Source organism: Alosa sapidissima, chromosome 12 (assembly GCF_018492685.1).
Source record: "Alosa sapidissima isolate fAloSap1 chromosome 12, fAloSap1.pri, whole genome shotgun sequence".
NCBI classification, from domain to species: Eukaryota; Metazoa; Chordata; class Actinopteri; order Clupeiformes; family Clupeidae; genus Alosa; species Alosa sapidissima.
This window is the reverse complement of record NC_055968.1, coordinates 26,268,890-26,294,432: the sequence shown is the minus strand read 5'-3', so window position 1 is coordinate 26,294,432 and position 25,543 is coordinate 26,268,890. Positions and strand designations below refer to the sequence as shown.

General features: G+C 41.1%; 1 protein-coding gene across 4 annotated transcripts in view; it reads left to right on the top strand.

Annotated features, from left to right (window-relative positions):
• Positions 1-25,347, top strand: part of osbpl1a (oxysterol binding protein-like 1A) — a 32,922-nt gene extending 7,575 nt beyond the window's left edge. For 2 of the 4 annotated variants that reach the window (XM_042056574.1, XM_042056571.1), the window contains exons 2-29: positions 347-474; positions 979-1,064; positions 1,170-1,244; positions 1,344-1,455; positions 2,177-2,262; positions 3,083-3,227; positions 5,336-5,403; positions 5,644-5,688; positions 6,016-6,089; positions 6,499-6,562; positions 7,640-7,741; positions 8,413-8,538; positions 9,461-9,542; positions 13,232-13,338; positions 14,243-14,405; positions 14,990-15,197; positions 17,392-17,467; positions 17,706-17,840; positions 18,215-18,312; positions 18,595-18,777; positions 19,275-19,382; positions 20,048-20,137; positions 20,333-20,456; positions 21,291-21,404; positions 22,017-22,140; positions 22,409-22,499; positions 23,123-23,143; positions 23,693-25,347. In XM_042056574.1, the coding sequence (XP_041912508.1) occupies positions 351-474; positions 979-1,064; positions 1,170-1,244; positions 1,344-1,455; positions 2,177-2,262; positions 3,083-3,227; positions 5,336-5,403; positions 5,644-5,688; positions 6,016-6,089; positions 6,499-6,562; positions 7,640-7,741; positions 8,413-8,538; positions 9,461-9,542; positions 13,232-13,338; positions 14,243-14,405; positions 14,990-15,197; positions 17,392-17,467; positions 17,706-17,840; positions 18,215-18,312; positions 18,595-18,777; positions 19,275-19,382; positions 20,048-20,137; positions 20,333-20,456; positions 21,291-21,404; positions 22,017-22,140; positions 22,409-22,499; positions 23,123-23,143; positions 23,693-23,795 (2,934 nt within the window). In that variant the 5' untranslated portion in view covers positions 347-350 and the 3' untranslated portion in view covers positions 23,796-25,347. The remainder of the gene's footprint in view (positions 1-346; positions 475-978; positions 1,065-1,169; positions 1,245-1,343; positions 1,456-2,176; positions 2,263-3,082; positions 3,228-5,335; positions 5,404-5,643; positions 5,689-6,015; positions 6,090-6,498; positions 6,563-7,639; positions 7,742-8,412; positions 8,539-9,460; positions 9,543-13,231; positions 13,339-14,242; positions 14,406-14,989; positions 15,198-17,391; positions 17,468-17,705; positions 17,841-18,214; positions 18,313-18,594; positions 18,778-19,274; positions 19,383-20,047; positions 20,138-20,332; positions 20,457-21,290; positions 21,405-22,016; positions 22,141-22,408; positions 22,500-23,122; positions 23,144-23,692) is intronic. The other 2 variants (XM_042056572.1, XM_042056573.1) reach the window with 2 other exon arrangements.
• The last annotated feature ends 196 nt before the right edge of the window (positions 25,348-25,543 follow it).

Here is a 25,543-nt window from a genome sequence, read left to right as displayed (position 1 = left end):
ATGTGTCTACAGCTTGTACTTTGTGCTTTAATAAATGGCAAGATTAACGAATAAAAGCATTCACCAAAAATTCTGTGGCAATGTAGATGGGAGGGAATTGGGGCTTCCTCAACTGCTTAGATTCTACTGAAGACAAAACAGTCTGCTTTGACTGTCAGCTCGCAGATCTACCAGTATGTTATACCAAAACAACAACAAAAAATACATGTGACTCAAGTCATATTGGCAGTTATAGTGGGCATGACTTCTGCTGTGTGTCTTATGACTTTTATTATCGTAATAGCTTGTCATGGTGGTTATTGTAATGTTCACTGATGTGTGTTCATTTGTTCTCTCCTCTGCGAAGAGCGATGGAGGAGGTGGACCCAGAGGAGCAGTTCCTCCGAGATGCCAGGAATGGGAACCTGCAAGGCATCCAGAGACTCCTCATGTCCAAGATCAAGGAGGAGACCAAGCTTGACATCAACTGCAAAGGTCTGATTGTATTTTTGGTCACTCAGAATGTTGCCATTTCTTGTTCCCTTGAAGGCTTGAATACTTTGTCATCCATTCTTTGGAAAAATGTCTTGAGTCATGAGATGTTAAGGGTTTTGTTAGGGCATGTCTTCTAAGATATTGAATAGAGATGTACGCATGATATGCCCATTTCTTACTGAGAGGAAATAAATTAAAGGTGCTCAAGCGTTGTTGGGTAACGTCACTTCTGTTGACATTCAAACAAAACAGAGAGTTAGCTCGCTATTCACTCCCCCTTCCTCTCCCATGCAATTGAAACTCTCCTAAACGAGCATCTCGTTGGAGCGTTTGAGAACATTGCTTAGAGCATCTTTAAATAACTGTTATTTAATCATTTGACATCAGCAGTATGATTCTTATCCTTATTATATTTGTCTTGTCGCAATAAGTTTGCCTCGATAAATGTTACATTTTGATGTCAGTATGATCACCAGTGTCACCATCTGCTTGTTATGCTTCCAGGGAAGAGCAAGTCAAACCTGGGCTGGACACCTCTCCATCTGGCCTGCTACTTTGGACACAAAGATGTGGTGGAGGAACTGTTGAAGGTGTGTGCATCAATCTGATGCCCATAGCTGAGTTGAGTCCACATTTATTTGCTGGCCATAGGTGTTTATAATGACTGTGTTGTTTTTGTTTATTTGTTTATGCAGGCGGGAGCTGAAGTAAATTTGCCCAACAATGTTGGAGACACCTCTCTTCACAAAGCCGCCTTTACTGGGAGGAAGGTAGTTTGGCATCACCAGACATTTTGGTTTACCTTTCAAATCCTTGTCTCTGGAATGGAAAAGGATAATTTAATGATGGGTTTATGCTTGTCTTTATAGGAGGTGGTGATGTTACTGTTGAAGTACAACGCTTGTCCGACTACCATCAATGGGACTGCTCAGATTCCCAAAGACGTCACCCAGAATGAGGAGATCAAAAGCATGTTGGAAGGTAAAGCAGGCATATGTTTAGGTGTTGAATCTAATTCTTGATCATTTCATGCAGTAAGCATACTTTGGGGACATGCCCTCTCTGAAGTGGCATTAAAAGAGTTAGGTAGAGCTGAAACCAACTCCGCTTGCACATCATCATGAGTTAACATCAAGAACACAGTACTGGTGAAGTGTGCACAGTAAATCTACAAGGTGAACTTTGAATTACTATTGTTTTATTTATGAATTTGCTCATGTTTCTGTTCGTTCGAGGGCTAGGTTCTGTCATCCCACACTTTCCTGAGGCTGCTATTGATTTGCGTGACTTAAATAATTTCAAAAGAACATAGCTGTCTCATTGTTGGTTTGTATGGGTTGGTCTTTTTGTTACGGAAGCTGTATTCATGGAGATTTGCTGCATATAATTAAACGCCTACACACTGTGTTAGTGATACATGTAGTGACACGCTTGCCACTGCTCTTGAGAAAATTTGACATAAGATAATTTGTGTACATACTTTTGATGTTGCCTCCAATTAAACATGTGCTTTGATCAATCCACCATAGTTTATTTTTGGATCCGTTATGTACATTGCTGTCTGTTGTGTCATTTGTGATAATCTATAGGACAGATAAGCATTGTTACTGGGTTTTTTTTTTTTAAGTGATGACACTTCCCAGTCAGAAGAAGAACTCGCCCTGATATGTTTTTTTTTGTTTGTTTGTTTTTAACATGACAGCTGCTGAGAGGACAGAGGAGAGAAAACTGGAAGAGCAGCTCTTGGAGTCAGCGAGAGAAGGGGCTGTGTCTAAGCTAACCCAACTGGTGAGGTCACATATTGTGTATGACCTACTTCTACAGTATCATACTCCCTGCTCTCTTTCCTTTTCTCTTTTGTCCTGCAGACACTCCCTCATGAAGTAGTATTCACAATTTTTTATTTATTTTTTACTCATTTCCTATCAGGCTGACATAACCAATATAGAGTTGGTTATGTCAACTCTATATACTCTGTCAATATAGAGAAAAAAACTACACTGTTGAAAATACCATGAATGATCACACAGATTAGGTTTCTTTTATATCATGTGGTGGTATAACCACTTAGTGGGGTTCCTTATAACAGCCTTTAAGGCACATGTAGCATTTAGCAACATGTGAATGTGCATACAGTGTGGATGTTTACCTCCAAGCTAATCTCATTGGTGGACTGAACACACTGCATTCTCCCTTTCTGAAACGTGACATTAGTTCTTTGTTTATATATCCCATACTATGCACTGCTCTTAAATCTCTCACCATGGCAACAGTCTTGCTGCAGAGCATTCACTCTAGGTTAAGGCTACAGTAATGTGTGGGTTAACCCCTTGCTGTCACACCCTCCTGACTGGAAAGGGTGTATAAGAGCAGCTCTTCTCTTAGAGTAGGTACTTCAGACTAGTCGTTTCAGTCTCTCCTGAGGCCATGAAAATGTCAGTATACCTATGAATGATGTCTGCTATGAGAGGCATGTTTTTCACATGTCATCACACATCCCACTCTTCTTGAATGTACTGTCAGACCAAAATCCCCATGTGAGCAGCCTTTGTCCTCTGGCATTTCTTTACTACGGCATGCTATAAAGCCAAAGTCTCTCTCGTTTCAGTTGAATAGGAAGAAGCCACCTGACATTAATTGCACAGACTTGCTTGGGAACACGCCTCTGCACTGTGCGGCTTACCGAGGGCAAAAGCAGTGTGCCCTGAGACTCTTGCAGAGTGGAGCCAACCCCAACATCAAGAACAAAAATGGTAAAAAAAAAAGTGTGTGTGACCCTGTGTATCAGGGTCGAATCTGAAATGTACACTAATTTATTGTTATTTGTTAGTGCTAAAATCTAGATTTGTACAATTCACTGGAGGGCATAGTTTGATACCTTGGACACATGATAGTAGTGTAGTACATTAAAGTGTAAATTATTTCTGCATTGTGGCAGCAAGTTCATAAATGTAGGTATGTCAGTTTTTACTAGACAGGGTAGAATATTATGGGCTGGTTTACTGCACATAGATTAAGCCTAATCCTGAACAGACAAAGAGCATTCAGTTGGGATCTACTACAACTTTTAGCCTAAGACAATTTATAATCCATGTACGGAAAACCGGCTTTTCCTGGTGTGACAGTAGGAACGACACCCATTATGGTTGAGAATAATTATCATTACTATAGCATGTTTTGTCAATGTAGATGCGGTAGCTACTTCATCTCAGTGAACCCATACGAATCTGCAGGTGCATTTGAGCTCTTCAGATCCATCTGGCAATTCTTCCATTCACAGTGATTTCAAAAATCACAGAAAGCCCAGGAACCAATCACAACCGCTTATCTGGCATGGGACGGGCTTTATACGATGACAGACAGGGAAGCATGGTTAGGAGTGCTGTTGAACTACCTCTCAGATAGGCCACAGTTTGTTCGGCTGGGGGGCTGTGTGTCTGAGCGGGTGGTCAGTAGTACAGGAGCACCTCAGGGGACTGTGCTATCCCCTTTCCTTTTCACACTCTACTACACCTCTGACTTCCAATACAACTTTGGGTCTTGCTATCTGAAGAAGTTCTCAGATGACTCTGCATTGGTGGGGTGTGTTAAGGGGGGGGGGGGGGGGGGGGTAGAAACAGAGTACAGGCGGACGGTGGATCGCTTTGTGGAGTGGTGTGGTAGCAACCACCTGCTCTTGAATGTGGCCAAGACCAAAGAGATGGTGGTGGACTTTAGCAGGAACAGGACTAAACCAAACACCCTCACTGTCTGGGGGGAAGAGGTGGAGGTGGTGGAGAACTGTAAATATCTGGGGGTTCACATAGACAATAAACTGGACTGGAAGCATAACACTGAGGCTGTCTACAAGAAGGGTCAAAGCAGGCTCTATTTCTTGAGGAAGCTTAAGTCTTTTAATGTTTGCACTAAGATATTACAAATGTTTTATCAGTCTGTGGTAGCAAGTGCAATTTTCTTTGCTGTCATCTGCTGGGGTAGCGGTTTCAGGGCCAGTGACTCTAACAGACTGAACAAGCCGTTTAGGAAAGCAGGCTCTGTGCTGGGGACTTCTCTAGAGCCTCTAGAGTTGGTGGTGGAAAGGAGGATGTTGCAGAAATTGTTACACATCATGGACAATGCATCACATCCCCTACACAGTACACTGGCAAAACTACAAAGTGTTTCACCAACTCAGTTGCAGTAAGGACAGATATAAGAAAACCTTCTTACCCACAGCAATAGCACTATACAACAACTCTCCTTTGAGTAGAGAGAGACAACATCTTTTAATCTTTTATATCTAATATGGAGGCAATTGTCTTGATTTATGTCTTATTAGGCAGTTACACTTTGGTACTTGGATGTGTATGGTACCTTGACAGCTACCATATGCTATGTCTTGTGGGTGAAAGTAATTTCTTGTTATAATGTAATGTATGTGGACTATGTGTGCGTGTGTGTGTGCTTGCTGTATGTTCTTAAGGCTGCTGAAACAACTGAATTTCCCTGTGGGATAATTAAAGTATATCTATCTATCTATCTATCTATGAACACAACTAATGAATGTGCTGATGGTGTCAGTATCAAATCACACAGAGTATTTTCTTTGGAAATGAGTAAACAACTGCACCTTAGTTTACAAGCAAGATGTGTTTATTGTAGTTCTGAAAAGATTCAGTAAGAGTGTAATATACTGATTTAAGATTAATTTCAATGCTGGTTACGCCCCTTGGAAAGAGGAAGTAAATGAAGCATCCAATGGTCCAACTTCATCCACAAATGTCAGATTTCAGTGCATAATAAACTTTTAAAAAAGTGTAGTATATTCCGGTGCAGGCAGTTTATTTCTGAATTCATGTTGTTGTTTCTTTGTTTCTGACAGATCAAACCGTGTTTGACCTTGTCAGTGATCAAGAGATGAGACAGGTCTTGGAGGGCACCATGAAAAAAGTCAGTATTTCTGTGCTGTATTGAAAAATCCGGATGCAATTACGTTGCCTCTTCTCTGTCATACTTCGGCTAAAATGACAATGAGATCGGTTCCATCATAGCGAGGTTCATGTTTGTTTGTATCATGTAGAAGACTAGGCGTTCATTTTGCAGATAATATTTCAATCAATGTTTCATCAACAGTACCATTGTGAAATGGCAAAATATTAATTAACCCTCTTTGCTCCTCTCATCTGTCAGAGCATGACCCGACATGTTCAAATGTTTGAAGGGCCTCTTTTAAAGGTAAGAGTCTTACCTACTGCCTGGTTTACTTTTGGCACATATTGCAATATATTTGAAAAACAAATTGTGACTACATCTGAAAGAGAGCTCAAGGATTTTGCTCCAGAAGTTTTTTTATTTAGTGCATTTTTCACAGATTTCTTTTTGTAGTGTTAAAGAGCTCTCCTTCCATATACATTTCTCTCAGATTTGTATGCAATACTCAATTTAAATTGAATTAATAATAATTAAAAGCAACACTCTTGTTTGAAACCTTTTAATGTAATGACCAAACCACTGGTTTGGTTTACTGGTTTGTGCACTGGTTTGGTTTACTGGTTTGTGCAGAGCTCCCGTTTCTTTGGGTGGCGTGCCTATTGGGTCGTTCTTCAGGATGGAGTGTTGTCATGGTACCCCAAACAGTATGTATTGTATTTTTGTTTTGTTCTGTGAACTGGAAACCATTTTCAATTCTGTTTCAATGCTTCAGCTTTTGTTTACTTTAACACAATTAAACACAATTAAACACAATTAATAATAAGCTTTGTCTACATTCGTTTCATATGTTCAGTGGCCTAATGTGTACAATGTGTATTAACATTTAATATGCAAATATGCATGTTTCTTTCACCTCACCTGCCCTGCCCATGATCTTGGTATATCCTACCACATCATGTTTTTTATTGGACAAATACTGATTCTAGATTCATCCTCAATAAGATTTAATAAATATGATTTATTTTATGCTTGTCTAATATGTGTGTTATATGTTTATCCCTATGTACAGTGTATTAGTTTGAGAGATTCACTCAAAGTTTTACCTCTGTCAAGGTCAGATGCAACAACCTCAAGCAATAGGCAAGGCTGCAAGCCCTTAACACAAGCCAATTGCATGGTAGGTTTATGTAATTTTGTTGTTGGTTTTCGTTTTGTTTTTGCATTAATTCGACAATTTAATTCCAAATAGCATGCTGTTGAAGTGATGTACAACAACTGTAGTAGGATATTTTGGTTAGTACATTGCTTTACTCAATACATTTTAGAAAACTAGTCAGAGGATATAAAAGGTGTTGAGAATTGTTTCCGGACAGTAGGGTGGTTAATAGGTGCTGAAGAAGGTGTCCTAATATTGAAATGGGATTAACTCATTTGTAACAGATTGACCATAAATGTGCAAAATCATCAGCTCATATCAGTTAAAGGAGAATTCCGGTGTGATATTGACCTAAAGTGTGTTGAAACATGATACCGAGTGTGAACGTATGTCTCATAGCCCATCTCGGCTTGTCCCCTGCACTCCAAAATCAGATTCCAAAAATAATTCAGTGGAAATGCATGGATTCCAGTTTCTTCCAGTAGCAGCAACTGGAATCCATGCATTTCCACGGAATTATTTTTGGAATCTGATCCCTTATCATACCTGTTCATTCTTACTCGTCGCTCGACTTATCGTGACTAAATTCAAGATGGCTGCAAACGCTAAACTTTGTGAAGATACTGTCTGCATAAATTGTCTTGTAAGTAAACTACCAGTGCTTTTTCAAAGTTCTCAATGTCTCGTTTTAAATGTCAGGGCCCTCGGAAGTCTACCAATGAAGTGTGGAGATACATTGAGCCTCGTAATTGGTGTAAAACAGTGATTTATTTGCATGGCTAGCCCGATGCCGAAGCACCACCATTGAAAAAGCTGTTGGTAGCATCGGCTAACTAGCGCCAGATTTTGGAGTGCAGGGGACAAGCCGAGATGGGCTATAAGACATACGTTCACACTCGGTATCATGTTTCAACACACTTTAGGTCAATATCACACCGGAATTCTCCTTTAAAGTCATCTTTAGCATGGGATGGTACATTTTTGGAAATCTGTAAAATATTGTACTACATTTGAAAAAATGAAATGTGTTTATTTGTTGATTTCTTTCTTTGCAGTGATTATTTTCCAATGTATCTATAATATGTTCTTCTCCTATAGATCAAAGCCAAGGATAACTGTCATTTTACGGTGAAGTGTTTCGATGACAGTCTCCATCATTTCAAAGTGCTGCCAAAGCACGACCCAGAAGCAACCAGAAAAGTGAGCAAGTGTTTAATACTTATTGCTGTTACCTTCACATGTCATGGTACATGCACATTTTAGAGTTGCGTTTTAGCTCATAGTAGTTGAGAAATCACTGTAAATGTCAAGATAGCTTGGCTGCTTGTGACTTTAAATGTTTATAGGAATTTTATAGCTGTTTGTGTTGAATCTCCTCCCTTTAAAATGGTGTTGATTTGATTGACAAGACAGACAGCTGCCCTCCATACATGCTCATAAATACACACACACACACACTCACACACACCCACACAAATATGCACACTGCTGGAGTAGTGGCTGCTGACCATGATGTGATTGAGGAAATGTGATCAGCACTGCTGAAAGGACAGAAAGGACACTCACATGGGTCTCATCATGTCCATCAGATGTAATGAGTGGAATGACCGTGGGCAGACTGTGTGTGTGTGTGTGTGTGTGTGTGTGCTTGCACATGTCTGTCTACACACTCTTCATGCATCTGAAGAGCCGTCTGGGACCAGGCGGCTACTCATACTGGCGCACAGACTTATGAAGTTGTCCCACGCTGACCGTCTCAATGAACAAAGCAAACATCTCCCCCCTGGAACTTCACACTCCACCGTATGGAGGATATTAGCTGCTGATTGCGTGTGTGTGTGTGTGTGTGTGTGTGTGTGTGTGTTCCTCAGCGATGGCTGGACGCCTTGGAGGAGCATTCGGCCTTCAGCACACACTACCACACCCAGGAGCAGGCCAGTGAGGAGGAGGAAGAGGCCGAGGTCATGTCCCTGAGCGAACTCACCGACTCGTTGCAGGTGAACGGTCAGACTTCCACTCTTTTCAGCTCCTTTCCCTCTCTGTTTATCACTCTCCTACGTCTTTGTCAGTCATCTCGGCCAGTCTAGGGAGAGCTGCTAAATGTCAGACCCCCCTCCCTCTGACTGGCGAAAGAGACAAAAGAAAGAAAGAAAGAAAGAAAGAAAGAATGGAATATTGAGATTTCTAAGTTGCATCGTGGTGTCGATTTCCTTTTAAGATGGTCTTTGTTGGGGTTTTCTCCCCCTCTCTCTCCCTCTTTCTCTCTCTCTTTCTCTCTCTCTCCTTCTCTTTCTCTCTATCTCTCTTTCTCTCTCTCTCTCTCTGATTATAAATGGCGGCGTAACAGTGCATGGCTCGATCTGATACATTTCTGGCAGTGGTTTGAGGATTTGAGGAGTGCTTGTCTTTTAGCCGTGTTGCAGCCTAGGGGAAAGACAGCTGTGTAGTCCCAATCATCCCTGAAAAGGTGGTCTGATTGCTCATTTTACCATGCTGGCCTTTGATTTTGGGATTACAGAGCCAAGTCTGCCCAGGGAATTAGTCAGCCTCCACCGATTCAAAGATTTTTGTCCAGGCCCAGCTTGCCTTTATCAGCTTAGCAGTGTGTTGGTGATCTGCTGTGTTTGTTGCTGTGAGGCATGCTCAGCAGATGACTGACTGAGGTTACTGAAAATAGTGAAATTAAAGTGAGTGAGTGGATGTGTGTGTGTGTGTGTGTGTGTGTGTATGTCAGCTTTGTAACACATTCCCATAAATAAAACAAAGATAGAACCTGTGACCACTCTCTCTTTCTCTTTCTCTCTTTCACACACACACACACACACACACACACACACACACACACACACACACACACACACACACACACACACTCACTCACTCAATCGCTCTCTTTCCTCTGTTTCTCCCCCTTCACAGAGAGCTGAGACATACCATAAGAGGCTGGAGACAGAAGTATTATCCTTCCTCTCTATGGTGAAAGACAACGGACTGGCTGAAAGTAAGACTGACCACTATCCACTAATTGCTGACTCCCCGCAATGTTTACCGGTATTTGGCAATGAGAATCTAAAAGAAAACCATGTTTCTGTTTAGCAAAAGCCTAAATGTAGTAACAACGTCACCACTCTCTCTCAGAACTTCACTTAAGGCTCCACTCAGGCTTCTCCCCTTTTTACTCAGTGTGAGAATGAGACATGCACATACTGTACAATCTGGAGTAGAGTGAAACATTTGAACATTTGAAACAGGAGAGCTGTCGGGCAAGATGTGCCTTTCTTACTCATGCATATGCATTTATGGGAAGGTCGAGGGAAAAGTGGAAGTACCGCGCAAAATCATGGGAGGAGCAGTTGATTAGGTATTCTGGTTGGTGTAATCCAGATTGCAGTTATATGCATCAGTAGGAGAAACTTTTAGAAACAACAGAACCAGTATTTAGAGTACCAGTTCTCTGAACCATGTTGAAAGGAACTTTTACTTTTGGTTACCTTTTAATGTGTTACTTTATCACATCATCCACTTTCTTATGCCTGCCAAAGTATTAAATCTGTCATAACCTAGCTGCACAAATAGTTTGAGTGTATTTTTTTAAGTAAAGAAGAATTACTGCCCCTGCGTTATCTTGCTGTTTGCTGACATCTTATTATCAAATGTTGTATTATTTCATTATCGCTAAACTTTTGATTCCTTTTAAAGTTGTCATCGGTTGACATTATTATTAGACTGTTTAGACTGTTCAGTTGTGGGCACCAAAAATTTATATTAGAGGATGGTGACCGGCAGTGATGAGTGCTGTTTACCTGATGTGAAAGCTAAAGCAATTTCAGGTAATATGACAAGGCACAGCGTGCACTTTCTGCAGGCAGAAAAAGTCAAAGTCAAAGTCAGCTTTATTGTCAATTTCTTCACATGTTCCAGACATACAAAGAGATCGAAATTACGTTTCTCACTATCCCACGGTGAAGACAAGACATATTTTACCAATTTAAGTCCACAGACAAACATAACATTCAAGTAAACAAAAAAGTAAGTAAATAAGTAAATAAGAGGGCACATATAATAATGAAAAAATAAGAGCAGCAAAATTTGGTTGAAATTGTGCATGGACAGTCAATAAAATACTAGTGCAAAGTCAGGCCAATAAAAGGCTTGGGTAGTTCTGTTTGACCTAAGTAATAAAGAAAGTGGCATAGTGGTGCAAGTTATGTAAAAAGGCGGTATTTATGCTGTCTTCATTCATTTGCCCTGAATGTTTTAATCATGAATGTTTGGAAGCTATTATAGTGTGATTGTGTCATTATGTGAAATATGCACGGTCACGTAAAGTACTGCCTGATGCCATCACATCAATTTTACAATGTTCGTGGGTTTTTGTAAATGTTTAGCTTTTGCTGGGATTACAGTCTGGGTACCCTCTTCAAATCAATGAGCAGATGGACATGAGGTTTAGTAATTAGTAATTACAAAAAGGAGGAGGCAGTTTCATTTGAAATCTGTCATTGGCAATACGGCAGCAGTCAAAGAGATTTGCAAAGATACAAATAATTAGATTCATTCAATTAGTTTACCAGAAGTGTGAATTAAACTTGTACAAAGGCCAAGCTTTAAATTGCATAGTCATGTCTTGAGGGGGAAGGGGATGTTTTGGCCCCTCACCCTAACTGAGTTCAGACAGTTTGATTTTACTGCTTTCCCCTGCTTATCCATATATATGCACAACATTAGCCATGCACAAAACCAGCCATGCACAAAACCCATGTGGAATAAAGTAAATTACTATAGAATATCTGAAATGGCAGCTTCAGGTTACTGTCAGTCTGATTTTCTGTCTGAGAAACATTGTGTTAGTTAAAAAAAACACAACTGAAAAGATTTAAAGGGCTGACGCTGTAATGGTAACATGAAAAGGTTTTCAGGATTTTCTCCGCCAGGTGATAAAGTGATTGTAGTTTCCACCCCAGTAGCTGGTGCTCCCCATGCCTTGAGCAACCCTGACAGCAGTGCCACTGATTATTAAGCACAATTCCACAGAGGTGGAGGTGCTCTTTTATTCTCTGGACTTACACTTACTTTTCATTAGATAACTCATTTTCTACTGCACTGACACACCAGCACTTACTGTAAGCATCAGGATTGCTAGATAATTATAGAATTTAGATATTTGGTTGAACTATCCCCATAGAAATGAAACATAAAGCTGGTAATGGACACAAATAATTATTTAAAGTGAATAGCTAAAAATTATTCCGTGGCACAGATTTGCATTGTGTGTATATAAATAAATAATAATAAAAAATAAATACAATAAAAAAAAAAACAGAAACAGTAAGTTCAACTAGAAAAGCATTTCCTGAAGGAAATACAGTGTATGAAAATGCAAAAATATAATCATACATAGTAAAAACAAACTATATTGGTTGCTAGGTAGATGAGGTTTAATATAGTTGGAATGACTGAACAGTTAAATAGGTGGATAGTTTAAATGGTTAAATTATTTAGGTAGATAGTTGACGATAACTAACAGTTGGAATGGCTCTAATGTTTGCTAGCAGTTATGCTAACTATGTTAACAAAGATAATAATGTTAACCAAGTTACTATGCTAACTAGCAGAACAATGTTAACATGCTAACTATGCTAACCATGTGACTTAGCTAACCTAGCTAATCATTTTTAGTAGTTATGCTAACTATGCTAACTAACATGCTAACTATGTTAACCATGTGGCTTAGCTAACTTAGCTATTCATTTTTAGCAGTTATGCTAACTATGCTAACTAGCATGCTAATAATGTTAACATGCTAACTATGCTAACCATGTTACTTAGCTAACATGGCTAATCATTTTTAGCAGTTATGCTAACTAGCATGCTAACTTTGCTAACCATGTTACTTAGCTAACGTAGCTAATCATTTTTAGCAGTTATGCTAACTATTCTAACTAGCATGCTAACAATGCTAACCATGTTACTTAGCTAACTTAGCTAATCATTTTTAGCAGTTTTGCTAACAATGCTAGCAATGCTAACATGCTAACTAGCTACAGTGGGTAGGAGTCATAGTTGATGACTTTTATTTTGAAACAGTTTTTGGGAGAGGAAGCAGTTGAACAGGATGTGTAGTCTTAATAGAGCCTGTTTGTATGCTTAAAGCCTGAGACTGGCAGTTGATCCAGGCCACCTGGCAGAAGATTCTAATTGCTGTGATGTCATAAAGGGCAATGTTAAGTCAATGGGGAAATTTTTATTAGTTTTTAATTAATAGTTTAAAAAGTATAAAAGTTACAAAGTTGAAAAATACATAGCACCCATGTCCTAAGTAAGACCTACGTAACATAGTTTGAATGAAGTTTCTACGTTAAACGGTTGAAGCTGCATTAAATGCGTTAGAAGGAAGAAGAAGAAGAAGCCTAGGAAGAACAGTACAGTGCATTTTCATGCACTGTAATCAGTGAAATTATCTTTCTTTCTGGTTCATGAATGCATGAGTGCCCAAACAAGCCCCATAATGAACCCTATTCACTCTGCCCTACGGCACAATTGAAGCAAAGCATCAACAATATTGTACTAAGTGATGGTTTATCTTTTAATAATAACCAGCCGGATGTCATTGGTGTGATGCTCTGGTGACATCTTCAGGAAATTAAAAAGTCGAACTCTCGTCTGGCGGGGTGTTTGTGTTTTCTCCAGGGCTTCCTGTTGGCATGGTGCAGAAAGTGCGGGACATGTGCGAGCTTTCCAACGACACGTGTTCCTCTCTGCGTCAGTGTGTCAATCTGTTCTCCAAACAGGAAGGGGTATGTGATATCTCATCTGTCTGTGTGAGGGAACACTTTTTTGGTTGGAAGGATTTGTGTATGGCTAATTCAGCTTACAAAAAAATAAAATGTGACACTTTTATTTATCAGCTGATAAACAACATTTATGGATGTTTCTTCAGTTGTATAAACCTAACCAATGATCCTGAACTGAACGTTATCTACAGTCAGATACAACCCACATAGACAGTCAACCTAGACAGGGGGTGAGTGATGATTAGTGAGGAAGTGCTGGGTCATGTAGTTGTGGCTTTTTGACATAGGAGAGGCTGATGGTTTGGTGGGTTTGTGTATATGGTTAAGTTCCCATTCAATGCTGTTACATGATCTTGTCCAATCGCCGGGGGTATTGTCTGACTTGGTGGACACCTGATGCACTGGCTTTAAGACTTTCCTCAGTCTGTGTGTGTTTGTGTGTGTGTTTGTGTGTGTGTTTGTGTGTGTGTGTGTGTGTGTGTGCGTGCCTGCGTGTACTGTAGATTCTGCTTTCATGTGTTAGTGTATAACAAGCACTTATTTGCTAACAGAAATTTAGCATGATTTTTTACAGGTAGATTTAATCAATGTTATGCCCCTTTTAGTATGTCTCTCAAAAGCCATCCATTACAGATTTTAATACTATGCTCCAGAATGGCAATTAATGCTTGTTTAGATGATTATTTTAACTACTACCTGTTTGATTCTCATTGTTTTTGAGTAATTGTTAAACCATTTGCTTTTTGCCTTCTACTCGGTCTTAATTGCATTTTAAAACCTTTCCTTTGGATTTTTATTTCTTTTCAGTTCCATAAATGCTATTTGTTTACCGTTTGCATTTCTATACACATGTCATTTTGTAGTTGTGTCACTTGTGTGTGTGTGTGTGTGTGTGTGTGTGTGCTAGGCACGGAGCCAGAGGCTGGAACAGGAAGTGGAGAAGAACAAGATCCTATCGGAGGCTCTGCAGACTCTGGCCACCGAGCACCATGAGCTGGAACAGTCCGTGGTCAAGGGCTCGTCACAACGCGGCGCCCTCAGTGAAGACGAGTTCTACGATGCCCTCTCTGGTGAGAGGAACGCGGAAGGGGTGGGGGGGTGGCGATGATGTGAAGGAGGGTCATTGCAGTTATTATGGTGATTAGGAAGAGTACTCTAAGTGCACAGAGATCATATTTACATCATCAGAGAAAATGAGATGGCGATACTTATACTGAGAATCATATTAGCAAATGCACCTGCCATTAATTAATTAGTAACAATTTTGTAGTGAATAAATATATTGCTATGTGTCCTTTATTGGAGGAGATGGGTTGAGTATACTTTTGTGGATATTTTTCCATTATTGTCCACTATTTGGTCAGTATCAATAGTAATGTCAGGTATTGACAAGGCTGTTTCCTTTGTCAGATGGTGAAGCTTATATCTTCATGCAGTACCCATTGATCAGCCTGATAATACAGATGTGTGCTATAGCTTGGTATAGCATTAAATAGGAGTTTTCACTTGCGACTTTGTAAACCTGAAGAGTGCATTGGTGTGAGCGCCCTTTAAATGCCACGCGATACCCCACTCAGGTTTCCAAAGGTGTTGGATGCAGTCAGCAACACCCCATCCCTCTAAACACGTGCCCTTCGCCTCTCTCCTCCACCAGACTCCGAGTCCGAGCGCTCGCTGAGCGGCTTCGAGACGCTGGCCAGCCACTCTGTCGACGAGGACGAGATCAACAGCGAGGAAGAGGACGAAAGCTCAGAGCTCTTCCGCAGCACACGCACCCGCCCGGTCACCAGGATGTCGCAGGAGGATCGCCGCGGCGATGAGGAGGACGAGGAGGCAAGGCCCAATGGCGTGAGGAGGCATAGGTAAAGTGTGTCACAGTCATGCATGCAACACACACACATTCACTGACTTAGTCATAGACAGTCACTATACTGTACATATAAAACCATGCTTTTGCTATCAGTTGAATGTGGTGTCCATTGGTAATCCAACTTTAGTAGCCTGTTTAATCACCAGCCACAGTTTTTGAGTTGACACTAGGCCTCCTTTATCTTTATATTTATATTATCTGTCTTGCCCAGGTTAAACATGCAGTGCATTATTCACAAGTTTAATAGATTTTTTTCCCCCACAGTTTTAGTCTGACCCTGCTGCAAAACGGCGTCTGCACCGCTGGCAGCATTGTTGTTGCTCGTCAAATCGTGCGAGTGAATAATTTAGGTTGGATCAGGCAATGGAGGGTCTCACAATGAAATGGCGCGCTTAAAGATTGATGAGCTGGCCATGTAACGCCGTAATTTGAACTGTGAAAGCACCCTGTGCTGACTGATGTGCTTAGTGTTCGTTGCTGAGTGATTGATGGCTGGAGCAGTTTCATGAAAACTATTTGTCCGGCCCAATGGCCATTTCTCTTACTGGTAGATGTAATTGAATGTTACTGAACTTTTGCCTGCATTTTTTCCCATGTGTAAACTATGAATGGTATTACTGTGTAAACAGAGCTCTACCTAAACTGTGAAATATGAGGGGGGTGAGGGGGCTTGGAATCAAAGGCTTCACACATACAAGGGGCCGGTTTGCGGTGCTTGGATTAAGCCTAGTTCTTTCCATTGAAAAAAAGGTTTTAGCCTAGGACGAGGCTTAATCCATGATTTATATTTAAATGCATTTCATAAAGAAATACTATACAACAAGTATTTTCTCTAAAATAAGTTTCAACATAAACAGAGTGGATGAAACCTCTGGTTATTGCATGGAGCCCAATAAGTAGCTGACAATCCTCCACTTCTGTGCTGTTGCTTACGTCGCTTGACTAGCAGATCAAGGCACTTGCAAATCAATAGCTGAGTTTCCAGCCAACTCCCCAAGGGGAATTTGACCCTCCGAATAGGAAATCCTGTGTGTACATGCTTTGAATTCACATTAACTTCAGATGTGTATAGGGTTTAATATGGCAATGGTTGATGGGGGGGGGGCGGGGGACTGTTTGCATAAAAAAGATTTGTTGCAATTTTGCTAGGTGTTAAAGTTAGGTTAAAGATTAGGAGTGCACATTTTAATTTTTCCATATAGATGGAAACAGGCTCGTGTAATGGTAGCCAGCTGGTCCGTAGCTGTGCAGTATGTACGTTGGTAAACCTCCCTCCCAGCGCCTTAAGAGTTAGTGCTGGCAAGAGAGCTAGCAGCCTGGACTTTTAGTCTAATTGCTAGCACGCTCGACTTCCGATCCGAGGTGCTGTTGTTTGCGGGTTCGGGTCTGGGCGTGTGCAGGGCTAAGCCGCGCGGTTCAAAACAAATGTTATACTCACTCCAATTTTCTTTTAGTGAATTTTAATGAATCACTTAAAATATGTTATCGAGTTGGATGTGCAGTGCACCCAGCTACAGTTACCTGTACATTCTGAAATGTACCGGTAAATGTTCCTGGTAGGAGGTGCCACGAATTCTTAGCAGCTCTTTGATTTGAGCTTTAATTCTCTTTAGGTCTCTTTGAGTTTCTGTCTTTATCTAATAGCCCCATCCCTTAGAATGTGGCTTATGCTTAAGGATCTTCAGGTGGTAGTTTTTCTACAACTCAGCATGGTGTAAGTTGGAGCAATTGTTGTGCCGTTGAAAATGAACTTCAGTCCATCCTAACTGACCGTCCAGCTGGTGACCTTTCCCCCTTCACTGACACCGCTGCAAGTGCGCACAGCAGATTGCCCTTGGCTGAAAGAGCAGGATCCTATGGGCCACTTCCCTGAATGTGATCTGACTAGAGGCGTGGTTCATCTGAATAAGAGATAAAGCATCCATTTACCTGTCTGATGGCAAATCTAGTCTAGACAGCTGGGGACACTTAAGAGAGCGTTACGGTGAACCCCAGTAACTACTCACATTCTGTTAAATGGGAGTACTGTATGTAGCAAAAATGTTATGGGCCTTTTATATCATTTTTAAATCCCCTTTGGGAAGCTGCAGTGTAGTCATTTTGTCATTCAGCCCCCTGTATTTGTGTTTGAAAACGTCATTCATTTTATTATTTTATTGTGTGTGTGTGTGTGTGTTTTTCTCCAGGTCGACTTTGCCAGCACCCATGTTCTCCAGAAATGACTTCAGCATCTGGAGTATTCTTCGAAAATGCATTGGAATGGTGAGATTCCTTTGAGATGACATATTTCACATCTAAATGAGGGTAGCAGGTGTGATTGAATGGTTCAATCAGTCTACCCATATCAGTAGCATTGCATGTAGTAATGGTTGTTACAGTCAAGATGTTTGTGGAAATGTTTTTGGAAGTTTCTCTCTTCCCTCCATTCTCCCTTTCTGTCACTTCTCTCTCTCCCTCTCTAACTGTCAACTGTCTATCTCTCCCTCTCTGCCACCTTCAGGAGCTGTCTAAGATCACCATGCCTGTCATCTTTAATGAACCCCTCAGCTTCCTTCAGAGGCTATCTGAGTACATGGAGCATACGTACCTCATCCACCAGGCCAACACCTCCACGGACTCCATCGAGAGGATGAGGGTGAGGAGAGGACACAAGGCTCCTTCGCCTTAATCTGCACATTGATTTTTCCATTCTTTCTTTCGGCTCCATTATTCAAAGGCAGGCCCAAGTGAAAGACTTGGTTATTGCTCTCGAATCGACTCATGAAAAAAAAGAAAAAGAAAAGATAAGAAGAAAGTAACTTGGTGTTGAATGAGTCTCTGTCTAGACGGCCCACACTGCCTTTCTGAAAGCATTCCTCACAGAGTCAGTGGTGCATCTCTTTTGCCTCCATTTTCAAATCTTATTCTCTGCTTAGTCAGAATTGCCCCACTTTGTGTGAAAGCGGCTTTTGAAGAACCGTCTGCGGAGTGTGTTTTGATGTCCTGCTCTGACCCTCTGGTGTTTCGCAGTGTGTGGCAGCGTTCGCTGTGTCTGCGGTCGCTTCTCAGTGGGAGAGGACGGGGAAGCCATTCAACCCCTTGCTGGGGGAGACCTACGAGCTTGTCAGGTAAGAGCCGCTGGTGTGTAATGATCAGACTTCCATTCATTTCATTGGATATTGGATTTTCCTTTCCCCCCAGTTCACCTCTTTGTTCCTCCTTCTCCTGGCTCTTAACCTTGCCCTATTGTATGTCTCTCCCTCCTGCATGTTTTTCTTCTCCCATTCTTTCTCTCTTACTCTTTCTTTCTCTCTCTCTCTCACACACACACACACACACACACACACACACACACACACACACACACACAAACTCTTTGTAACTGTGTGCCTCTCTCCCCCTCCTCCCAGAGAGGACCTGGGCTTCAGATTGATGTCGGAGCAAGTGAGCCACCACCCTCCAGTGAGTGCCTTCCATGCTGAGGGGCTCCAGAAAGACTTTGTGTTCCACGGCTCCATCTACCCCAAGCTCAAGTTCTGGGGAAAGAGTGTGGAGGCTGAGCCCAAAGGCGCCATCACCCTAGAGCTTCCTAAGTAAGAATCCTATACATATTTTTTTATATCGCTCGCTGATAATGATTAACGCAAGGATAGACAGGGAAAGAAGTAAAGTGGAAAAGGAATGGAACTCATAAATATAAATTGCAAAACAGAAACAGTAAAGGTGAAGGGTAAAAGCACAAATACAGTTTTAAAATACATAGAAAAACTGTTGTTCCTCGTCGCTTCTGTAAATAACTATCTAGTGCGTCAACGAGAGAGGACTAATTGTAGTGAGAGAGGAGTCCACTAGACTCTGACGAAGACGTGGCAGAATGTTGAAACGTTAGTCCCTTATGTTGGCACACTAAAATAAACATCTGAATTTAAACATCCGTGTTGCTCCGGTAAAACTCCTCTCTCTCGCTACAGTTATAAAATATTTGTCGTTCAAAACACTTTGACCAGTTGCCTTTTTATGTTGTAAGTAACTTGTTGTGAAAAGTAACTTGAGTCTGTAAACTAATACACAACCCTGTGCTTCCTCCCAGACATAATGAAGCTTACACCTGGACTAATCCTACGTGTTGTGTACACAACATCATTGTTGGTCAACTGTGGATCGAGCAGTATGGTAATATGGAGATAATAAACCATCAGTGAGTGCAACACTTGCCAACATCTTCATTTTGTGTTTTGTTTTTTTTTGACGTCATTCAACAGTTTTTATGGATTATGCTGTTTGATTTTTGCGTCTGGGGGCTGGGGGCCTTGAAGATATTTTATGCCAAATGGTGGTCTGCAACATAAATTATTTAATACGTAAAATAGAAAGTAGAATAAAATATTTAATAGAGATGCTCAGTCTGATTTTGCTTAAAGGGACACCAGGCAAGCCTGATGCTTTTTCTCTACGAAACTCCCCCTCGCTCGGTCTGAAGCTCTTTTCCTTTTCTTTGCGTCTTCCGTCAAGGGTTTTCGTTGCTTCTTCGTCCAGCACTGCCATTATACACACGTTTGCAACAATCTCTAGCGTTTCGTTAGCCTGCCTCTGTGCTGTAAACTGATCCTGCTTCGGTCGATGGGTAGGATACACCGAACTTGCAAGTGGGATATTCTTCCTACAGGCAGTAGAGAGAGCCTTCATTCGCCCCGTAATGAGTCATTTAACCATATACCGACTTACGAAGATGATTAATTAACACGAAAACGTTGCCTGGTGTCCCTTTAATTTGACTTGTTTATTTCTCCAAGCTACTTTGTACACCCTAAAAATTAGATACTTGCTAAATATATCAGTTGAAGGTTTGCAATGTTTTCACAGAACTGGGGAAAGATGCCATCTAAATTTCAAACCTTGTGGGCTCTTTGGCAAAGAGTTGCACAAAGTTGAAGGCTACATCCTTGACAAAAGGTACCTCATGACAGCCTGACTGAGTTTGGAAATGTGTGTAGCAACTGTGTGGTGTAGCACATGACCTCCCACAACTTCCCTTATATCACCCACCATCTCAACTGGTTTTAGTTAGACCCATAAATGATTTTATCAAGTTTTTGGTTCATAATTGCCACCTGTTTTTCACATCTATGTCATTATTTTTTTATTCAGTAAAAAGAAGCTGTGCATGCTGTATGGCAAGTGGACAGAGTGTTTGTACACAGTGGACCCCGCAACATTTGAGGCCCATAAGACCAATGACAAGAAGGCGGCAGAGGAAAAGAGCAATAAATCGGTTTGTTGCACTGAAACCACAAGCACTCTTAGCACTCTTAGCACAAGCACTCTTAGCACTCTTAGCACAAGCACTCTTAGCACTCTTAGCACAAGCACTCTTAGCACAAGCACTCTTAGCACTCTTAGCACTCTTAGTACAAGCACTCTTAGCACTCTTAGCACAAGCACTCTTAGCACTCTTAGCACTCTTAGCACAAGCACTCTTAGCACTCTTAGCACAAGCACTCTTAGCACTCTTAGCACTCTTAGCACAAGCACTCTTAGCACTCTTAGCACAAGCACTCTTAGCACAAGCACTCTTAGCACTCTTAGCACAAGCACTCTTAGCACTCTTAGCACAAGCACTCTTAGCACAAGCACTCTTAGCACTCTTAGCACAAGCACTCTTAGCACTCTTAGCACTCGTAGTACAAGCACTCTTAGCACTCTTAGCACAAGCACTCTTAGCACTCTTAGCACAAGCACTCTTAGCACAAGCACTCTTTCCTGGATTTACGTGACTTTGTGTTTCTTTGATATTTGATATGTATGGTGGTTTTAACCTACATGTGCGTTCTTGCATCCATGTTTGTATTGTGATGGTGATGGATGAATTAAAAAATACATCTGGCTATCATTACCCAATGATGAAACTGCCTAAGAACCAGTCATCCTTCATTAGTCATTTGAGTGATTTACTGTATTGTGCTCAGTGACATGAAATGATATCATCCTGCATTGGTTAACCGTGGTGGAAGTTGGTGAATAAAGCAAGGAGAGGCGACTGAAGTTGCACAGTTTGCATCAGAGTGACCTTTATCTTCTCTTTCCAACATTTTCCTCTCGGTCCCAGGGTGCGGGCGGTGAGTCGGATGCCAGTCCGTTACCTGAGAGCGACACCGTGGCGGCGATCCCTGGCAGCCAGCTACTGTGGAGGATAGCGCCCCGGCCACCGAACTCAGCACAGGTCAGCCAGAGGTTACTCTCCACTCAGACCACCCACAGCAGTCTCGTATAAGCCGTGTCCATAAGGCAGGCTCACGTGAGAAGGAAGGGGGAGTATTTGGGACTTGGGGCATAGAATATATGTTCTGCTCCCGTCACAGAGGGTAGACGCATTGGTAAAAATATTAAATATAAAGCATTTAAAATGTCCTCAGCTGGTGGATTAATTGGGCTCCTATCACCGTGTGCACACACACTGGTAAAAATACTGAGGAAGTGAAGTAAGCTTGTTTGGTTAAATTCTTTAGTGCCTGGAGGACCATTGAATTACACAGCTTATCCAATCCATCCAGTTCCACTGATTAAAAGTAACCTGCGCTGTCTACTTTTTCTTCCTAATATATAGTATTTAAGTGACAAATGGAAATGATAACCTGCTGGCTATCTAATCCATCATGATGTTGACTAAATAAACATAGAGGTATCTCTGCACAGAGCGGAAATTTATTTGATTCAAGGCTATGAATGCCATGGGTTTTGCCTGGTTATGTGGTGCATGTTACATTCAGGTACACATACTGTATCTGTCGTTTTCCTTTTCTGACCCGTTCTGTCCTTTCTGCCTGCCCTACAGATGTACAGCTTTACCATGTTTGCCATGCAGCTGAACGAGTTGGATAAGGAGATTGAGGAAGTAATCCCCAAGACCGACTGCAGGCTGAGACCAGACATTCGGGCCATGGAAAATGGAGACATCGGTTGGCTTTTGCTGGTTTATTCTGCACTTTAACTTGATATTCGTATTTGATTTGTTTTGGCTTTTCTACTTCTACTTATTCTTAAGAATTAATACAAGGTTATATTACAAGTGGTGTTGGCTGAGAACCTACCGTGTTCAAATTGTGAAATATTATCCTTGCTGTCGGCTATGCTGTTTCTAATCACGCCGCTTTTCTCTAAAGAGCTCAAAGTGTATTTTTATACATTTTGCGAGTTAATGCTAAATCGTCCATTTCCCCATGACAGACTTGGCAAGTGAGGAGAAGAAGCGGTTGGAGGAGAAGCAGAGAGCAGCACGTAAGAAACGCTCCCAGACAAACGAGGAATGGAAGACTAAGTGAGTGCCCTGTCCCTGTTCCCGACAGCTGCCAAGATATCTCTGATCCTGGATCAGAGAACTGGCATTCTCTCAAGTGGCAAAAGCAAAGTGAACCTCAACAAGTGTCTGTCTCTTCTATTCAGAAACGTCACTGTTTGTTTTGGACACCTTATTTCTACTTGAAATAAGTATTATGCATAAGTCAATTATTCATCAGTGCAGTAACTGCAGGTTGATTTCTAGGAACTAGTAGAAAACCCACCAAAACCAACTGGTGAAAAAAATCATGCATTATCATTTGCTTGGAAAGTGAACCTGCTGCTGAGGTGATGAAAAAGACAAAACCTGGATGACGCAAGTCTGAATACGAGACGGCAACACATGTTCAGACGTTGACTTCATTGCCGCATTAGTTCTCATGAGAGTCGCGGGCACTCTCGGGTGGCAAAGTTAAGAGGCCATTGCTATGCTATTACCAGCCTACAGCTGTGGTAGCGAGGCAGACGGAAGTCATTTCATGCTTGCTAATGTTGTGACGTTGGTATGTGGAACCTGCATTGCATTTACCTGAAAGTTCATCTCTGGTTTTCTCTCTTGCCATCTCACTGCTTGTCATGCATCCCAATCGCCGTGGTGCACAGAAGCCCTGCCCTCGGCCCCAGGTTTGACTTTCTCTCTCTGACTCTCTCTCTCCCTCTTTTTCTCTCTCTGACTCTCTCTCTCTCCTTCTTTTTTTCTCTCTGACTCTCTCTCTCTCTCTCACTTTTTCTCCCTCTCTGCTTCTGAGTCTTGGCATACTTCCAGTAAGCCTATGTCCGTAGCCTTGCAAATTGAGTGACCGCTCTTTTTTGCAAGTTCCGCACCATTTCCTCTGGCTTAAAAAAAAGACAACGCTTTGATGTTACTACAGTTTCTGACATTAAACAAGTTAAAACATTTGTTTTATGGTCACATCAGCAAATGTTAAATTTAAATAATTTAACATTTTACAGAAACAAGCGCAGGAGATTGCTCCTGTCGGCTAGCCAAAGGCTCAACTCCAATGTATCCCTGTATAGCTGAAAGGATAGCACCATCTAATGGTCAACATATACACTAAAGTGTCCTCAAAAAGCTATGATGCCATACTGCAAAAGTAGCATTCCATGTCAGTTCTAATAGGTCTGTATATGATGGGCTGAATTCTGATGTTTGCCCCATTCTATGAACAGATGGTTTCACCAGGGTCCGAACCCCCATAACGGAGCTCAGGACTGGATCTTCTCCAGTGGCTACTGGGACAGGAACTACAGCCAGCTGCCTGATATTTACTAACAACTTTACCTACTAACTCGACAAACACAAATTTTCTGTCTTTTTTTGTAGGTGGTTATCTATGCATGCTAGACACAGCTATTTTTACATGCCTAATAACATTCCAAAACTGTTAATGCTGCCGTCCATCAGTGTTGCACTGCTGTGAATGGAGATGACCGCAGCATTGTGAAAGCAATACTTCTAGATTTAACTTTTTATCCGGCTATAATGTAGCTGTAGGTGTTTTCTTCCCCCTATGTTTAAACTGTTTTGTTTTCCTTTAGCCTTGTTTTTTTTTTTTTAAGGGATATGACAATGATGAGGATTGTGAAAAAAAATGTATCCAAGGGCCCTGTTGTTACAAGATCATATTTAAATGTACTGTACTTGAATTCGAGCAAAATTATTACATCAAAGGAGTATTATATTCAGCAGTGCTCTTCCAGCTTGTGGCAAGTGAGCAGATTTAATGTCATCGTCAGAGTATTGGTTTTATTTGGGACTTCAGTCAACAACCAGAGAGTTGATCTTGAGCTGTGATTCTTTCTCAGTGCTACAGCTCTATGCTCCTTTTTTACTTGTGAAAAGCAAACAGTATATGCAACCTGACCTGTAGGTCTATGATCTAATGTGCTGAGCTGATCTTGGCTAGGTTGTGGGATGGTGTCAGTGTCTGTTGTTGAAGCTGCTTTTCATTTTATGAGTCTGACACCACCATGTGGCCAGACGTGTGCTGTTGGATATGTGCGGGCATATTGAACTCTTCATACATGGTTTCACAAATGTTTAGATATGTCAGACTTTTCTTTGTTTTGGTGTTCCTTGGTCTGCTTTTCTACTTCTGTTTTCATGTATTTCTGTAATTTCACCAGCCATATTTGTGGACGCTGGACACCACCATTCTTCTATGAATGTCAGTTGCATCAAGGTGGTGATTACCCTTAGATATGGTCATCTCAATTACTTGCACTGCGGATCTGTAGATTTGCCTTACCTTGGCCCTTAAATTACCGATTACGCAAATTACCGATTAACAATAAAGGGCCCAGTATTTCAAACTAGAGGTCACATTTTTGCTAAAGCTGTTGCTAAGTGAAATAAGTCATGTTACTTTACTTTGTAAAAAGTGTGAAAATGTGAGTCTGTTATTACTAACCTCGGGAGGTAGTCAGTACTTTTTTTTTTGTCATTTCTGTACATTAAGTGCATCTGTGTGCTGTGTGTTGTGCTGCCTGGACATGACATGAGTGTATGTTTGTAATGAAGAGAGTATGAGTGGAAATTGCTATAACCAAGTGACCTTCTGAACGAATGTAAGAAAAAGTGTTAGATATCAATGACTCTTGTTTGGACAATGTCTTGCTTTTTAACCATAAAAAGTACAAAATACCAATGATCTGCTGATATAAATAATGTTACTGATGACCCATGAATATGTTTACTTTATGTATAGATATATTTGGGAGATGTCTTCGATGTGTGAGGTCTTATCTATGTATTTGTTTGGCAAGTTTGTGAACATGGACTGTCTTCATATACAAGTCACTAAATAAATCATTTAACAATTTCAGGACTCTCTCATGAATCCCATACAGGAAATCTATACAAGCTCTTTTACTGCTATGATAAATGATAGTGGTATATATATATATATATATATATATATATAATGTAATGTAATATATGGTTTAGTATATGGTATTGTACTGTTACTATTACAAGTGAGCAGAAAATCTTTGACAGTCAAACTTTCAATGAGCATAATA